Source organism: Drosophila innubila (assembly GCF_004354385.1).
Source record: "Drosophila innubila isolate TH190305 chromosome 2L unlocalized genomic scaffold, UK_Dinn_1.0 4_B_2L, whole genome shotgun sequence".
In the NCBI taxonomy this organism is placed as follows: domain Eukaryota; kingdom Metazoa; phylum Arthropoda; class Insecta; order Diptera; family Drosophilidae; genus Drosophila; species Drosophila innubila.
The window spans coordinates 14774197-14790980 of record NW_022995372.1 but is presented as its reverse complement, the minus strand read 5'-3'; the positions used below and the strand labels follow the sequence as shown (position 1 = coordinate 14790980).

The 16784-nt window shown below is 37.6% G+C and overlaps 2 protein-coding genes across 3 annotated transcripts; both read right to left on the bottom strand.

Annotated features, from left to right (window-relative positions):
- Positions 1–370: 370 nt before the first annotated feature.
- LOC117780780 (hyphally regulated cell wall protein 1) lies at positions 371–3103 on the bottom strand. Of its 2 annotated transcripts, none has more exons than XM_034617435.1 (4): positions 2857–3103; positions 1250–1510; positions 1036–1176; positions 371–943 (listed from the first exon to the last, which is right to left on the bottom strand). In XM_034617435.1, the coding sequence occupies exons 1-4, from the start codon at positions 2921–2923 to the stop codon at positions 465–467; spliced, it is 948 nt and encodes a 315-aa protein (XP_034473326.1). In that variant the 5' UTR covers positions 2924–3103; the 3' UTR covers positions 371–464. The 2 variants fall into 2 exon arrangements, with proteins under 2 accessions (XP_034473326.1, XP_034473327.1); XM_034617436.1 differs by having other exon boundaries at positions 1036–1173.
- A 10621-nt stretch (positions 3104–13724) lies between these two features.
- On the bottom strand, positions 13725–14962 carry LOC117780448 (parkin coregulated gene protein homolog). The gene is made up of 4 exons (XM_034616986.1): positions 14752–14962; positions 14623–14693; positions 14193–14572; positions 13725–14134 (listed from the first exon to the last, which is right to left on the bottom strand). The coding sequence occupies exons 1-4, from the start codon at positions 14848–14850 to the stop codon at positions 13866–13868; spliced, it is 819 nt and encodes a 272-aa protein (XP_034472877.1). The 5' UTR covers positions 14851–14962; the 3' UTR covers positions 13725–13865.
- Positions 14963–16784: the final 1822 nt, after the last annotated feature.

Sequence of the window (16784 nt, the reverse complement as noted above, 5' to 3'; positions counted from 1 at the left end):
TTTAGAAAACTGTGGGTGTTTTCACAATTTTCGGGTGTCGGAGGAGGCGTGGCTTAGATTTGAAAAAAACTTGATCTGCGTGGAGCTTAAATAAATTTGTGTGCCAAATTTGGTTGCTCTATCTCTTGTGCTCTCTAAGATCTAGAGTCTATATTCTAGACGGTCACACGGACGGACAGACGGACGGGCAGACGGACGGGCAGACGGACAGACTTGGCTGTTGATGCTGATCAAGAATATATATACTTCATAGGGTCGAATATGCCTCCTTCTCCCTGTTACATACATTCAATAAACAACATATACCCTTTAACTTATTTGTTAAGTAACGGGTATAAATATTGTCTATGGATATTAATATCTAAAAATGTTAAATTTATTTTCTTTTAATTTTTGACTACCCAGCAACAATAATACATTTCATGGTTTCAATAAGATTTTTGAGAATTTTGCGGAAGAACTCTTTATGAGAAAGGCTGTTCCAACTTGCCATCGACATTAAGGACATCAGTTTTGACAATTCCCCGTCTGGTGGATCCTCGGATCCCTTTGCTCCCTTTGTTGTCCCGCCGGCGTCTGTAGTCGGTGCCATAGGAGGACATACAGTAGCAGGGCTTCCAACTGGGACGTCGCTGCAGCTGACTCTGTTCATGGGGAGAGCGTTCAGTGGTCCAAACGGGCACATAATGCGTCCAGGTTTCGCCATTGCGATAAATGCTGCCCACATCGGAATTGCCGCTTGTGTAGACATGCTCCGGATAATACTGGGGATAATAGCCTCCTGAGTCGGATCTGGAACCATGTCGATTGCCGGCATGTTCGCTGGAATAATTGGGATTCCATTGTGACTTGGGATCGTAGGGTTGCCTCGACTTGTGCTTAGAGTCGCCACCACTGTGGCTGCTGCTGGCACGACCCTTGTAAATGGGCACACTGGCATCCTCTGAGGGGTGAGGAATACGTGGCGAATGAAAAAGATGCACAAGTGAAAGTGTGTAGTGAAAGTAAGCTGCAAGTGTTGCCGCTTTCACTTACCCTTCTCGCCCTGCTGCTGTGCCGAGCTGGTCTCATTTGCCTCCCCCTCGGCGGTTATTTCGAACGTGATGTCCGTGTGGATTCCCACACGTTTCTTGTGTTTACCCAAGTCCGTAATTTCGACGCTCTCCTTGGACTCTGCTTTGAAGTTGCCAGCTTAGTTTAGTTTGAGTCTCATTTAATTTTGGCCTCTGCTTTGAGCCAATTTAATTACCTTTCGTTTGCTGCTGTCCATCGCCCGTATCGACCGTTACACGCACTCCATGTATTTTCGGTCGATTGCCACTGTTGCCACTTCCAGTACCAGCTCTAGTTCCTCCATCTCCTCCACGTCCTGTTCCCTGATCATAGCCACCGCCGCTGTTACCCTGCTGTCCCTGTCCCTGTCCCTGCCCGATTGTAACTGGCACACCGGTCTGGTTGTTGCTCTCCATGTCATCGAAATCCAACTTGGATGACACTTTATTTGCTTGACCTGGTTACGTTTACAGCCCGTCGTCCATGTCCACGTCCAAGTGCATGTTGTTTGTTTTTGGGTTTAGCATAGAAATTAGATTTAAGCAGAGAAATTTAATTTCACTTATGCAAACACTTCAATCTCCTCTCGCCCCTTTCTCCCTTTGCCACTCCACTGTCCACTCCAGCGAAAGAACCTGGAATGAACTGGAGCGTGTCTGACGTTGAAGCTGTCTATAAGTGTTGCAATTAGCGCATGTTGACTTATTTATGGATACAAATCTATCTCGTAACCACAGACACACTCACACACACATGCACATATGCACACTCACACACTTAAAAATTTACAGTTGACTGCCTTTAAAGTGGACTCTGCGCACTTCATTCAAACTTAATTGCTCCTCAATATGCAAAGTTTTCTTTAGTTAACACATTTATTTAAAACTGCCAATAAAAATAATTAATTATTTATTAATAAATTCTGTTCTCTGATGCAGTGTTTCAGATTTCCATGAATTTTCATTAACTTTTCGAATAAGAATTAAACAGGATCGAGAAAAAGTTAACTTAACACTTTCTAGTCAGGTTTTTCTTTTGCAAGCCGTAATACTATTTGGAAAATTTGTTTATTCTAAAATTTCTAGCCAAAATATTATGTGTTGCATTTTCAGAGATACTGCAATCGTCCTTTTATTCTGAGACATATAATTTCAGTAACCAATTTCAGTGGGACATATAATCCCAATAAGTCTTTCTGACAAGCTACGTAAATTTTGGCCTCGAACCGGTTATGAAAAGAAATAAAATATTCAATATTGGAAAAAACCAAGAAAAAATAAATTTTTGATGTACAAAAAAAATGTATTTCTTAATGCTTTGAACAATAGTTTTTTTATTGCAACTATATTTTGTGCAAGTTCAAGGAATGTTAAGGTTTCATCCGATTGTCTTTAATGGAAATTCAGTACTTATATGCAATACTTTTTCTAAACAGCTATTTACAAATCATATAAAGATTTACAAATCATATAAAGAATATTAATATTTTTAAATCCTCAAGATTTCTTACAAATTTGTCTCAGGATATTTTAATTGCTTTTCCCGCTGAAGTTTATTAGATTACATTTAATAATGTGCTTAATTAGTAACTATCCCAGACATTGTATGAGTTCTTTCGCCTTTTATTGAGGGGATTTTTAGGTGAGCAATGAAAGTTTCCAAATTAGGGGAAATGTCTGAGCACGTTGTCGATAGATTTCAAGTTGTTGGGCACGCTAAGATTGAAATCTTAGTCAAAAAACAATGGCAGCAGCTGTCATTAATTGTTAAATAACCAATTAAGATTTGAAATTGAATAACAACCTTGTGCACAGTGATGAGTCAGCAGAAGGCAGCATAATCCCAAATAGGCCACAAATCCCAGATACATTATTTGGGAATATACACAAACGATGGCAAAAAAAAATTTATTTATTAATAAAATTACAAGTTGTTTTTAACACTTCAGGAACGTTTAGATTTATGGGTTTTTTCAGTGCTGTTGTTGTTGGGAACTTGAAGTTTTTGGTTTGAAGCGCGTTTCAGGTGCGCACTTGAAAACCGCCGACAAATGACTAAAAAAACGGCAACAAACCGATTTCAAATATCTGACGAGATTCATTAAAAAATTAACTAACTAGCCACATGGAGAACTTGGAGAAGTTGGAGAACAACAACAATATTGTTGTTCAGTTTCTCAATTGTTCAGTTTTTGTTGTCTCCATTTCTGTTTCTGTTTCTGTTTCAGATTCAGATTCTATTTCTGTTCTGTTCTGTTCTCTGGTTGACGTTTAAGCTTTGTAGATAACATCTTAACTGGGCCCATAAGTGATTCGCTGAGTTTTGTTGCCGGACTGCAGTAGCTGCACTTTAGTCTCTTGGTGATAGAAAGAGAGAGAAGTTTTGCTTCCAATCGTATAATGCGTATAAAGTCAAAGTCAGTCCCTAGACCCCGTTGGCCCTGTCTAAATTGCGAGTAATCAGTTGGCTGGCATCTTTTGTTATTGTTTTAAGCTGAAGTTTCCGCTGTACAAAGCATCTTGGAGATTCTATTGTATCTGATGAAGTTTTTATACCCTGTTGAAATTCAGGAAAAGGTTTGTTTTGATATATGATATAAAACGAAAAAATATATGCAATTTGATCATCAATAATCAATTATTTAGATGGCTTAGATAAACAGGATAAAGAGTTTAATATAATAAAAAATATTTTATTTTCTATTTAACACACGTATTTAAATTAAATTTTATTTTAATAATATCCCAGAGATACAATTTTACTTATACAATTTTACTTATTTAATTTGTTCAATCAATTGGACGCTTAAAATGTTTTATAGAAATCAAATTGATTATTTGGGTTTTTAAAGTAATTTCTAGCATTCAAATTTATTATTTCATATACAGCAATATTTTTTATTTAGAAAATATATTCGAATTCCATATCAGATTTAATCACAGGGTATTGTCTAATCGATATATTTCAGCAAGAAATAGCTTGTTGTGTTTTTCTGCTGCCGTTTAAGATTTAAAAACTAAACTTTTGTGTTTTGGTCTTTTTCATAATGCTCCCATCATTAATCATTAGCTGGCGATTCGATGTTTCTCAGTTTCGCTGAGCTATCACAATTATATTTTGTGGCAATTTTGACAGCGCAAACGATTATCTTCATTAGCTGTCGACCGACCATATAATATTAGAATCAAATTCAAGTTCAAGTTGAGCTGGCGATTAAAGCAGACTCCATCCTCCTCCCTCTGGTAATCCCCTCCATTTGGTTAAGCTGAATTCACAGTCATTTGTTAGCCAACGCCTCGAACCACCCATTTTGGCTGTTTTATCTTAAGAGGGGAGAAAATTGCATTTGAACCACACATGTTGGAATAATAATGTCAAGCCAAACAAATGTAAGGACCATAAATTCGTTCATTCTTCGAAAAGGGCGCCAGAATTTTTGCCTGGGCTCCCGGGCAATTAATTAGCAATTGCATTTGGTGCTGTCATTACGTGTGATAATTAAAAGGCCACACGAGTCGGAGCCAAGTGCTCAGGGAGTGAAATTCTGGCAAATGTATGGCCATAAATTTGATGACCCGGCCTGGTTCCGTTCAGTTTGGTATTGGCCTTTTCTTGCCCTGGGCTCAACTGCAAATGCACTTTAATCTCGAATTTATCAAGTGTAGTAGTTGGGCCAAGGGCTGGGTCTGTCTAATGGGGTTGAGATTATGGTTGCCCAGGGCAACAGCTCCAATTTTGCCGCACACTTTTGTAATCTGGCGTATTAAAAGCGCACCCACAAAAGCCCACCCACAATTCTCTCCACCACAAGGAGTGTGTGGACATGGGTTGGGCCTGTCTTTGAATCTGGCATTGCCTGCACCTCGTGCAGACCCATTAAACAGATGGATTTCGTTGTCAACATTTTTAATATACTTTTGCTGACTTGAAACTCACATCTGTCTTTCCGTCCGACCGACCGACTGCCTGTCCGTCCGTCCTTCCTTCTCGGAATGCGCCTTCTGGTTTCTATTTGCATAAAGTTTTGCTTGCAACAACTTAATTTTCATTGTTTCTATGCATTTATGTTGCACTTGCTAAACAGACAGTCAGACAGACAGTCGGACGGACGGACGGACAGACGGACGGACGGACGGACAGACAGACTGAATGGACTCACTCAAGTGTAGCTGGTAAGTTCAAGTGCGTCATTGTCTTCCACTCAAGATACTTTCTGCACTTGCATAATTCCGTCTGTCCAAGTGACAACATTCGAAATATTTTGTAGCATTCTTTTAGGGCTCTAAAGTATTTGGAATCAGCAGAACTTGTGATATTATAAAATATTTTTTAGCTTACTTTTAGGACTGCCATTTTTTTTTTGGATCCAAGACACTTTTTGGCAGTCTGAAATACATCTTAAGCTAGGTTGTAGTTCAAATGATATTGACTTTTTAATTAAAAAGTTAAGGAAAATACCAACAACTGAAAAATTGCATAAATTAAGCCATAATTTTATGTTCTGGCTGTTTTCTTTACCAAAGTTGTAATTCATGTAGAAACATTAAAAACTGAATTATTATATAAAAGTTTTCAATAAAATGAATTTATTGTTTTTTTTTTGCAATTAAAGTGTTAACAACCACTCAATAAGATTTATTTCACAGAGAACCATAGTAACAAATGTTCAATAAAATAAAATAAATTAACTTTCCTCTACTGAGTCATCTTGGATTTTCAAAATATTTCACAGCTTTAAATTGCTTAAAAACTATTTTATTTTGGAAATGTCAACCCTATAATGAAATAACTTATTTATTAATTTTAATTTTATGTTAGTTTACACTAATTTATGCTTATTTATATAGTATAAGATATACATTGATTCAATACATTTTCCAATCGTTCTTTCTTAATTTCGCTCTATTTAGTTTTGCGAAACAAATTTAAATTTATATATCTAAACTTACCCGCTTTCCGATTTCAGTCTTAAATCGTTTGAAAATCATTTGAAAATCAATTGTCTAATCATTTCTTTATTATTTCCAAATTTATTGTTAACTTCAATCAATTATCGTTGTTTTGCATAAGTGGTTTTCAATTGCCAATTAAATTTAAATTTGACACACGGGAAAAATGTTTGAAATACCTATTGATTATTAGAGCAATGAATGTAATACTTTTCATTATTTTTATTGGTTCTATCGAAAATGATTTAATTAAAAATTTTGTGAAAATATTTATGAAATGGAAATACCTGAGATGAAATACGATTTTATTTATTAGCTTTGTATTTAACTTTTTTTTGTGTTTGTTTTCTGTTCGACTATAAACTAAGTAAATATGCAATTACCATCTTCAATTAAATGCAGTGTTGTTGGTTAAATATCTTACGTTTTTGGCCATAAATGTTAATTGCAGCAACAAACACATTGTTGAAAGCCAACTCAGATGCAGATACATAGATACGACATGTTTGGCCAACAAAGACAATGCAGACAGAGAAGGACAGACAGACAATGGGAAAGAGAGACAGTGAAAGGAGCAACTGGCTGAGCATTTGGCCAGTTTACAAACAATTAAAATGGCAAAATCAAAATCGAAATACACAAATTTATGAGTCTAGCTGCCAGAGCCATATTACAATAGTACGACAATACTGTAAATAAATTGCACAATTTCGGGGCAGGGAAGGGTCGAGAAGACAATGGTGATGGTAGGGGGGAGGGGTACTGCCGCACAACTAATGAAATAATGGGCCAGCTGAATTAAATTATGGCCCAACAATTCCCTTGAGTGTTGCGTATCTCCGACTCCAGAGTCTAGACAATAACTAAATTTGCACCAAGGTAAAGGAAACGAAAATTTTGATTGCATTGTTGCCGTTTGATTTCTACCACCACCACCACCACCAACACCAGCAGCAGCAGCAGCTGCACCACCAACCCACCCACCAATTTAGTATGCTAGCAAAACCATCCCCAGAGCAAGTTGAATCACCCAGAGCGATCTGACGACCCATTGCTTGATCCGCAGACGACCTGTTTGCAACCTCCACTCAAACACTCATTGACTATTCACACTCATGTTCTTCATACAACACTATTACTACTGCTTTGCGTACATATATCTCCACTGCCATTATTATAATATTTTTATTTCATCTTTTTTTTTCATTCAGCTACATATATAAAATTTTTATTATTTGCTCGTTTACGGCTTTGGGTCTGGCAATCGTCGCTTGGTTGTTTCGCTTTATCGTTTCTCGCATCTCGTTTCTTGTAGTGCGAAATTATCACAAAATGCATTGAATTTGCTTTTATTGTTGTTGGCTTCAGTCGACCACCCACCCTCTATCTCATCCTTCCCCTCACTCAACCGTATCCCTTATCCCTTATTCCTCACCCACATCTCCCTGATTCTGGCTGCAATGCAGCGGAAGTGAGAGGAAGCTGTCGCTGTTGCCGCTGCCACAGCGTCTGTCGTCTTATCGTTTCCTTTGTTGAGTGCCCAACGCAGCCGCCAACGCCACTGTTGCTGCGGTTGCTGCGTAACGGGTGGCACAAAGAGCCAAAGTGGTTCATGATCAGTAGAAAAATTTGTTTTACAATTTCTAAAACAATTCAACATGTTCTTTTGCCATACATTAATTTAAAATACCAATTTTAAAGCTTTATTAAATCTTTTTTAAATATGACTTTCAAAAATGCAATTTTTTTTTACAATTGTAGGCTTTTGAATAACTTTAGTATGACCTAGGACCGTCAATTGCGTATTAACAGAGATCAGTTGGGTTGACAAATTTAAATTTACTACTTTACAATTCACAGTAGCAAAATCAGATAAATTATATCTAAAGAAATAAAGAAAAAAGTGTATTATAAGAAAATGAGGCTTTTACACCATCTATAATCCAACTTTTTTCAACTAATTTGTGAAAGACCAAATGTGAGCTGAAAGAAAAGAATTAAATATAAGAATAGTGTACAATTTGTATTTTTTGTTTCACTGAAGCCCATTGTTCAGCTTAACGTTAAGTTAAGTCTAAAAGATACTTTGATAAAAATTGAATGTAAAATTCAAAACTATCTTTATTTAAAATGTAACAATTAATGGAACAAATGATATTTTACCAACTAGACTTACACTTATTTTAAAAGTCAATTACGACTCTTTGAAAATGATCAATAAAATAGAACTTTGAAATTCTTAATTTTCATTTTAATTGCAGTTTGTATATAATATTATTCTATATATTAAATCATCATCATTTCTTTTATTTCTTATGAATCATCAATATTTTATGTAGTCACTTTTGTATCATCAATATTTCTTTAATTAGTTGTACATTTAATAGTTAAAAACTTTACTTATTTATATAGTTTTTAAGGTACTTCAGGCCACTGTGCATGCAGGGTTTCTTTTTGCCACCGTCCCAACGCGACAAGCAGGTTACTCTGAGAGCAAAAAATTTGTTTTAAGGCCCTTGAAAATGAAAATGGGCTCTGCCGACGTTGCTGCTTTGGCTTCGACTGCGGCTTGTTGACCGTCCAGCACTCCGAGCGTTGCGCCCAGTTATCAACTCCACCCACTGTGCACTCCGGCACTTAGCCGACAATGAGCAGTGACAGCTCCGAGAACATTGATGATGATGATGGCCGGGGTCGAGGTCGGGGTCGGAGTCGGGGTGAGCCTCTTGTGGTTTTTGCCGCAGACAACGGACTGAGCTCTGTCCGTGTCGTCTGCACGTCCGTTGCATCTGTCGCATGCCGGAACTAAACAAAAACAGTGGACACACAAGAGATGTCCCATCATCCCCCCAAAAAATAAGAGGGAAACACAGAGAGTGTAGTTCGTTGCCGATAATGATGCGTACGCGTTGGCGATTATGATGGGTTTGATAGAGACGACAACTACTCGACTTGACATGCATGATTTAGTGAACTCCTCATCCGCTATCCTCAATCCTCCCCCTCTCGCTTCGAGTCTATTTTCCATTTCGCAAATTGCAAATAAGTCGCCGAGGCAGTTGCCGTGTGCCGTGTGACATTTCTCGCAAATTATGTTTTTGTCGGTGCCAGGCCAACCTAATCCGATTAGTGTCTGCTTCTGGATCCACTTTCAACTGCAGTCGCGTTGCAGTTTTTGTATCGCGTTGAGCATATGGCCGTGGACAGTGGCTGTTCGGCATTTACAAGGCATTGTGCTGGTCTGGCCAGGTCTAGGATTCAGGGTTATACACACACGCCCCATAATTGGATTTCGATGACTGCAAATTGGTGATAATTTCGATTCGCTTCCGGCCATCGTGCACGTGATTCGACGCAGTACGCGAAATGTGAGCATCTGCGCCCAACACCGATTCCGGTGTCTGGACTCTTTATGCCCGGTCGTGACTGGATGAACATGGATTCACATATTGCGGCCAAAGCCAAGTCGCAAAATATGTCAGACCTCTGACACTGGCTACGATAACAGCATAGCTTGGCATTTACTTGTCAGTTGGATTCTTAAAGCTCTCAAAAAACTATTAAAATTAGCAAACAAGAGACAAGAAATGTGGGACTACAAAAAATAATAAATACTTAATAAATGAAATGACAAATTTTTATAACAAATAACTTTTGAAATCTGCTCGAAAGAACATGAACTGTGCAACTTAAGCAATTATTAAATAATAAAGTTATTAAATTTAATGAAAAGAGTACACTTATTATAGAAAATATGGGATAGCGGGAAAAAGTTTTATTAGATATAATTACGTTGTAAGATTTGGAATATCGATGGAAAATCCATAAGAGATTTCTAATTAGATTAAATCCAATGGGGTGAGTTGAGTTTATTTAGTTGAACAGATTTCCAATTAGATTTTGATTCATCAAAATTTGGATATATCAATTGATTGATTTAATTATAAAGCCAATGTCTATATTATCATGTAAGGCCTCTCATCTGTACCATAGAGCCCCGTGGATCTCACAATAAAATTGCGTTTTAACATATTATAATAGCGGTCAAACAGATGATAATTGACTTGATTCTTTGATCACTTTAATTTGATTTTTGCCTTTGTCTCTAAGGTGCAGAGTGGTCCATGAACGTCATCCTTTTGTTCTGCAAATGTATTTCTTTTTTTTACTAGAAAAAATTTCACAGGGTTGATTTCAGAATTGAAGTTACAAAAAATAATTCTAGTATTAACTAAAATTTGGGAGGAATACAGTATCTCTGCATATATTTTTGCATTTTGATAATAATAAACAATGATGAATGCTAGAAATAAAATTAGCTTACAAAGAAGTTAAATTACCTCAATCCCTTTCGGATATATTCTATTCTCCCCTCTTTATAATCTTAAAACTAGTCGGAAAGGCTATAGTCGAGATCCCGACCATAGAATACCCGGTACTTATTTCAATATATATTTAAGTACTTTATAGAAATTACTACATAATAAAAACAAGTGCATACTTTTAAGTGCTTGTATTGAATTAAATTTTTAATAACTTTGGTTAGCTATTACAGCCGTTCTACTTGTCCCATCTTGCTGCGGTTAGCTGAGATAATAGATAATATTAATAGATAATGTTAATTACCATAAAGAATGCTTGCTCTATCTCTTGTGGTCTCTGAGATCTAGACGATCACACGGACGGACACACATGGCTATATCGACTTGGGTGTTGAGGTTGATCAAAAATATATATATATTTTAGGGTCGAAAATGCCTCCTTCTCCCTGTTACATACATTCCAACGAACACAACATACCCTTTAACTTATTTTTTAAGTAACGGGTATAATTAGAGGACAGTTATTTCTAAGTTCTAAATTTTTTCTTGATTTTTTTGATATTCTGCGTAGAGCTTAAAGTCCGCCACTGGAAAAATATGAATATGAAAATAATATATTTCAAATACAGATTAAAGATAGAAAATGTGTATAATTTAATTAATTTTTTTCCGAACCAAATCAGTTTTTAAGAAAGTGGTCTTACTTAGTTTCGGGTTCAAGGGGTAAGACCCTTAGTTATTTTTCTGATCACTTTCAGCTTCTTCCTACACTTGACACATGTGGACAACACTTTCGTTTTCCTTGGCCACATTGATGTCTGGGCCTCATTACATTGAATTGTGCCCGCGGGGCGTTTCGTGTCAATTTATGCAACTCTCCTGCAATTTCCGGTATATTAAAGCAATTTCCCGGCCAACACGGATCCATCAACCCATCAACCCACCCGCCCCACTGGACACGGTCATGGTCATGACTTAATGCATATGAATATGTATGTAAGTAGAGTGAGTGTGTAGGTGTGTGTGTGTGTGTGTCGAAAATGCTCTCCTGGGCATTAGGGTGTCCAAACTGTGGGTTCCCCTCAGGTTAATCGTAAGCTAACAGCAACGTTGCTGGGATTCAATTTCAATTAGAGATGAGCAAGTGTCGTGTTTGCGACGTGACACGAATTAATATGACTGATTGTTTGCTTCATTTATTATTGACACTTTCTAATAATCTCACAAATTGATAAACGTCAAAGTCTGTCTGAATTTAAGTTTCATATTCCCTGTCACAGGTCTAATTTCAAGTCTCGAGTACCCGACACTGTTTCTCAAATAGAATTTCAATCTCTTTAGCACAATTTTCCACCTAAATCAAAGTTTAGCGCCCCGCGGCGAACCCTTTGCACCCCCCACCCGCTAAGCTGGGAGAGAGAGAGAGAGACACATTCGCTGAGATGAGACGCAATAAAAAAATTGTTAAAAAAAAAGCTGCGTAAAAATGTCAAAACGTTTTAAGAGCATTGGAAGCAGCACAATAAAATTGAAAATGAGATCGAGACTGAAAATGGGAATGGGAATGGGAATGAGAATGAAAATTCGCCAAGCAGCCAAATGCAATTTATTTGGCGGGTGGGTCGTCAAGTGACGCTGCACCCAGGGGGACTGTTTGATTTACCGTCAACAGGAGATTAAAAAAAAAAAAAAGAAAAACGTTAGTACCCAAAAAGTGAATTAAGAATTTGTGTGGTGGAACGAAGCAACCAATCGAAGGGTGGTTCCACAGTCAACTTGAGTTGAGCTTGGTGGGGGATCAAATTGAGTTGCAACACTTGGCAGGTTTTTATCTACGCACCACAATCAAAACCAACCAGTCGGCCCAGTCGGACAGCTGGGTGGGTCGCAGGTCGCAGGTCGTTGGACAAACCACCAAAACACCAAGCCAACAAACCAAACTGGTCTCTGGCCAACCAGGAGCTGGACGAGCTGTGAACTCTGTTTTGTGTTGGCTCGCGTTGATAACAAGATTTGTTTTTCAAAAATTATGGAGGGTCGTACTTAATTACGTTGAAAAGCGCAATTGAAGCAGAGAGCAGCACAGAAGCCAGATACAGCCCAGCCCAACCCAATCCCCCTCTCATCTCTATCTCATTTCCCGCATTGCGGCAATTTAACTAAATTAATTTTAGAGCGTGCTGCGTTCTTCGAATGCTGAAAAGTGCCAGCAGCAGTTCAGGAGTCAAAAGTATGGCCCAAACGCTTGATTTTGGCCAGATACGGCTAAAAGGCAGACATCCAGAGACTCTACACCAATGGCAGTGTGAGCACGCAACTTCTCCTCCCCTCAGAGTTTCTCTCTCTCTCTCTCTCTCTCTCTCTCTGGGCCAATGCACACACGCATCCTTAGACAAATGTGTCTGTCTGTCAGACTGTTAGCACTCTACATGGATATTCCATTAAACCAGACGGCGAATTGAACAATTTTCACTTTATGATTTATTGTAATGAGTTTTTTTATTTACGGGCCTTGGGTCGTCTTGTTTTCATTGTTGAAAATTGTCTGTTTGGTGGCAGCTTGTTTTGAAATTAAAAATTAATTAGGCATTTATCATTGGCTCCCCCTTTGGTTGCCTTGTTGAAATTCATACGTTTTATCTTTCTGATCTTACACTTTTTTTTTTAAATAAAAAAACAACCAACTTCTATAATAATGTTGAAACTGAACCGATTTTCATGCGCTTTATCTTTCCGATCGTCATTTGAAAAATACATTTATTCTGTGGAAACGCATTCTTTTGAAAATGTCTAACTCGCATACAGACATCGGTTTGGTTCGCGAATTGGTTTATATACTTGCTGAACCCAAGGTTTGCGTTCAAACCTTTGTTCAATTTCATACAAAAAAAAATATTATTATTGTTATATATTTTTCTCTACATTTTGAGCTAATTAAATTTTTTTTTTAAGAAAACAAATTTTGATGTTAACTAAAATTTATTTGAAGATTTAAATATGACTTATTTTAATCCAAAGTCTCAAATAATTGCGTAATATTAGACAACCATAAAATTTATGTAATTATTTATTTTTCGAACAGAACCTTTTATTCCTGTTCAGGCTGCTTAAAAACCTGAACCGAACCGGTTCTACAAGGTTTGGTTCAGAACCGGTTTGCAGCCTTGGTAAAAATAAAGCAAAAGATTCATAGTCAGATTCGGAAGACTTAAGTTACAAAAGTTGGTATGAAGATACTTAAGATACTTTATGTTATACTAGAACTAAGGATTCTTAAGAGTATACTCGAGCACACTTCGTGCAAGCTATTTATACGGCTGCACTTAATGGCAGATACTTTTACATTTTAGATTCACGGAAGTCGCAGCCTTTGTAGTCTTTTAAAGTAAATAGATCAATCTTTTCGGGTTGCAGGCTCAACCAGACTGTTTAGCTTTAATTGCGCAAAATTTCGAACCTAACTGATGATAATTTGTTGGCATAATTATAACCTAAGCAAGCGAACTAAACAAGTTATTCTCGAACACACTCATAACTGCGACTAATGCTTCGAACGGGCATCATCCTGAGCCTGGCAGCGAGGAAAGACACTGCTCTCATAGGTGGGCACCATGTACTTGATGTTGATGAAGGCGTTGGGGCCACCGCAGAACTCCAGTAGCTTCAGTGTGTCCTCAATGACATCGCCAATGCGCTTGCTGCGATCGGGATCGATGCCCTCGCCCAGATTGACATTGACATTTTTGTAGAGATTGCAAACGGCCAGAAGTTGACGATAGAAGGGAACCAGAGCCTGTCCCACACAAGGCCCTAAGTTCCCATGTATATTAGATCATCTCTCAAATCGATCGAAAAGTTTTAAGCTTACCCAATCGAACCATTAGCTGCAGAACCTGAAGGGCCGAGATGATAATGCCCTTGTCACGGGTCTGAAAAGCACGTTTCAGCGGCAGTATTAACTTGGGCAATACCGGGAGCACCTTATGGGGCTGTCTCATGATCAGATCGACAGCTGCATTGAGTGCCAGCATGCGTGTATCGCTGTCTATGTCGGCTAGTCCATCTAGGAAAATGGGCAGATAGTAACAATAATCCAGATCCTCCGGAGTGCAATGCCAGCGCAAAGGACGATCCTTGGTAGGGTCCTGTTTGTTGCTGCGACCCGATAAAGCGACTGGAATATCGCCTCGCATAAAGTAAATCTTAAAGACGGTTTCCTTTACCGGTTGACGCTTAAATATATCAATTCTGAGAGAGTTCTATTAGATAGATATCATGTCTTAGCTCTTTTGACTTACTTTGTGGGAGGTTTTACTACGGTGCCCTTCTGCAGAGCTTGAAAGGTAAAGGCTGGCACCTCACGTTTAACCTAGACAACAGTGAGAGAGTTTTAATAATTCCCCTGTTCCGATCTTCACCACACTTACCCTCTTGGAACGCAAATAGAGCAGCTCACGACAAACTCGACCCGGCTCGTGGATGCGCTTGGCGCGCTCGTGTAGGTCAGGACACTTTTTGGCATCCATGATTAGTATAAAACAGTTGGTAAAAATCTTATTAATTGGACGAGGGAACTAAGCACAGACTATAGAGACAGAACAAGACTTTATGAGACTGTGACCGAAATGTTATTGTTTGAATGGGCTGCTTGGTGGAAATGCCAACGAACCTTATAGTCACAGCACTAAGGCCTACTACACCCAAAAAAAAAACTTTAAGAAAATATAAACAAAAAATAAAAAAATAAAAAATAGATAGAAAAACAATTGATTTAACTGTAAGAATACTGAAATGTCAAAGTTTTTATGATTAAAGTAAAACAAAAATGTTAAGTCATATTTATTTGAAAAATGCGCAAGTTTAATATTTATTTAATTTAATTATTTAATTACACTTGAAACCAATGAGTTCATAAAAGTGAAATATAATATAAATATGTTGAAATTTACTACAATTCATATTTAAATTAAATCAATATTTGAAGCTTAATCATAGGAAAAAGTCTTAATGTTATGGCTGTAGGCTTTGAAGAGAAAATCTACCCCTCGATTCGAAAGACGAACCCAAACCTGAGCACGAGTATGTAAATAAATTACTCGTATAAATATAGATATATATTTATATTTATATAACATTTGCTTATCAAGACGTCGACACGCCAGCACAATCCATAGAAACCGGGGCAGGGAGGGTAGTAATTGGGTGGAAAATAAAGGTCGGCTCAACACCTGAATGTCTCTAAAGAGTCGTAAAGGGAAAGTGCAAACATTTTGCGCACTTTATCATATTTTTCCATTTCCATGTAACGGAAGCTGTAAATATTTTGTAACGCCACCAATTACGGTGTCTGTGAGGAGTCTCTCCACTTTTCCCCTCTGTATCTCTCCTCTTGCCACACTTCACACACATTTTGTAGCCGCGCCTCTAAGCGTATTAACCTACTTTATTCCCCGGATGCAAAAGGAGACACGTGACTTTCCTATTTATCTTCCTATCTATTCCAACATCTCTCTCTCTCTCTCTCTCTCTCTCTCTCTCTTTCTCTCTTTCTCTCGTACATGCTCTTAATTAATTAAAATTCAAGCTGCGAATTAGGTTTTCATCTGTGAGACGCCTTTCTCGTCGTTGAAGTTGACTTTTTAATTACCCACGCACAGCTTTTCACTTTCATTCAACACCGTTGCACGTCGCGATTTATCCGTTTTAATAATCCGCCTCTGTCGCTGCGTCTCCATCTCCGCCCTCGACCACGCCTCTTGGTATGTAAATTTAGTTAGAAGCATTTAACATAATGGGACATAAGCCTGCTGGCAACAAAGATCCCCAACTGACGATATGCGATGCTTGTTAATTGTTGAAATTGCTGCGATAATATGACAAAAAGCTAAATAAAATGTTGAAATTGTGCCTTCGGTGGAAATTTAGTTGATTACACAAACGTTTTCATAGCATACTTTAGTGGGACGCCTGCAAAATGTTATAAACAATATTAATAAACAATAGTGACATAATGCGAATAACATTTATCTCAAAGGACAGCTTTGACTGAAAGTAAGAAGTCTTCTAAAAAATTAAAAAAAAAACATTTTGTAAATCTAACGTAAAATACTTAATATTAAAGAATCAAACCGAAACCAATAAAAGTTTACGGTTTCGGTTCCGGTACGTTCCAAAACATCTATTTCGGTAGAAGGATCTATTTCAGTTTTCTTCTTTCGGTTTCGGTATCAGTACCGGTACGTAACGGTACACCAAATCAATTTTAAAAAATTTTTAAATGATAAGGTGCCGTTTTATAATAATTATGACATCGAAGTAAATCTATATCCAAACGAATAAAAGTTTTTAACGAAAATAATACTTGAATGCAAAATAAATTTAGATGCCGAACCATGATCAAAATGACATTCCGCTTAAAAATCGGTAAAGTTTTGCCAAAGTTATGACAGTTCGAAGTGGC